Here is a 1944-nt window from a genome sequence, read left to right on the forward strand (position 1 = left end):
TTGAAAATTATAATAGTTTAAACATTTAAGATCGTATATGTGAATACATCAAATACGATAAAGAAAACCAAGATCGGTCAAAGAGAATTAGATGTTTCAAATAATATATTCTTATATATTCTTATATTAAATTAATTTATTCCAAATATAATATTGCAAGCCGATAACTTTCAATTTCAACACAATCATTCTGAAACGTTAATAATCCCTTCTAAATCTTGACTGAGATAATATTTTGCAATAAATTTCTTGCTTTCTTTCTTTCTTTCTTTCTTTCTAATCTAATTTAGGGGAATCATATCTGGAATAAATTAATTTAATATGAGAATATGTAATGTATTTCTCCTGTAATCACAAAATCCCGTGCACTACAGTTCTCTGAAGAAGTGAACATCAACTATATAGCAATATCCACTTCTTGCGATATCCCTGATGGAAATAAATCACTGAAATAAAAAAAGTCTATTAATAAAGATTTCGACGATTTCAGTGATTTATTTCCATCAGTGGCATCGCAAAAAAGTGGATATTGTTGTGTAGTTGAATTTCTTCAGAGAACTGTAATGCGCGAGAGCATTTTGCGAGCATTTTATTAAGAAAAAGATCTTCATTATTTGCATATAATTATTTGTATTTTGTTGTGGTTTTTGTATGTACTTAGTACGGAACATGATTATATTTTTATATCCACGAAGTTAATGAATATAAGTAATAATATTTTGAAATATAAGTAATAATATTGTGAAATAATCAATTTCAAAATAAAATGAAATTATCCCAAGAATTACGGATTTGAACATCTAGTGCACGTACGTATAAATACCTCATTAAATTTATCGTGTTCATTGATTTTCATTTTGAAATTTATAGAATTTTTTATAATTTATAGAATTTTTTATAATTTTAATCTTTTATATTGAATCCTTAATGAAATAATATTGAAAGTGAGTCAATTGATATAGTCAATTGATATAGACTTTAATATGTAATTTTCAATAATTATTCGTTATTATAGTTAGGGATACATCGGATCGTAAAATTATCGGATATCGGATATCCGAAAAGAATCGGATATTTAATATTTGGTTGAATATTCGGGAAGGCAATTTTTCGAGTCGGATATCGGATATTTTCCGGATATCCGACTGAATTTCGGGACAATGTCTTAAAAAAGATGCTAAGTAAAAAAAGAAAAAGGGAGTAAAAAAGAAAAGGAATTATAAGGGAAAAAATAGGGAAAAATAGTAATAATAATAATAATAATGATTTTAATGTTATTGGGCGAGTTTAATTATCAATAGAGATGATAACTGTAGAAAAAAATTGTAATTTTGCAGCAATATATAAGATATTATGAATACACATACTTATTTATACAATATTTATGTAATAAAAAATCAACAATTTAATGATATAAAATTTCAATCGGATATATTCTCTAATCGGATACTAACAATATCCAATTATCTAGTCGGATAGTAAAAATGTACCGGATAATACCGAACTTTTCGGATATCCGATGCCAAATTATATTCATTACACTATTGATTATGAATATACATTTCTCCTTTAATTACTTATGAAAAATTTAATTCTACATAATATATATCGTTATAATAATAATAATAGCAATAATAATAACTTTACAAATAATTTCATGTATTTTCTACCAACAGTTGTAGGTTGGATCCTTTTTTCTATTGCTGTCCTTCAAATACCTTTATGGATTATCATTGCGATATTTAAGAAGAGGTCTCTTCCTTTCCGAAAAGTAAGCGATAGCCTCGTTAAATTATAAAATATTATTCCATTTTAATATCATCTACTACTATTACTACTACTACTACTACTACTACTATTACTATTACTACTATTACTACTACTACTATTACTGAGAGAGAGAGAGAGAGAGAGAGAGAGAGAGAGAGAGAGAGAGAGAGAGAG

At 26.2% G+C, this 1944-nt stretch overlaps 1 protein-coding gene across 1 annotated transcript in view; it reads left to right on the forward strand.

Moving 5' to 3' along the window:
- The window catches only part of LOC108685780 (sodium-dependent nutrient amino acid transporter 1-like), a 109902-nt gene that overhangs the window by 107657 nt on the left and 301 nt on the right, over positions 1-1944 (forward strand). Inside the window, exon 8 of the mRNA XM_018190749.1 lies at positions 1677-1771. Within this exon, the coding sequence (XP_018046238.1) occupies positions 1677-1771 (95 nt within the window). The remainder of the gene's footprint in view (positions 1-1676; positions 1772-1944) is intronic.

This window comes from Atta colombica, unplaced genomic scaffold (assembly GCF_001594045.1).
Source record: "Atta colombica isolate Treedump-2 unplaced genomic scaffold, Acol1.0 scaffold158, whole genome shotgun sequence".
NCBI classification, from domain to species: domain Eukaryota; kingdom Metazoa; phylum Arthropoda; class Insecta; order Hymenoptera; family Formicidae; genus Atta; species Atta colombica.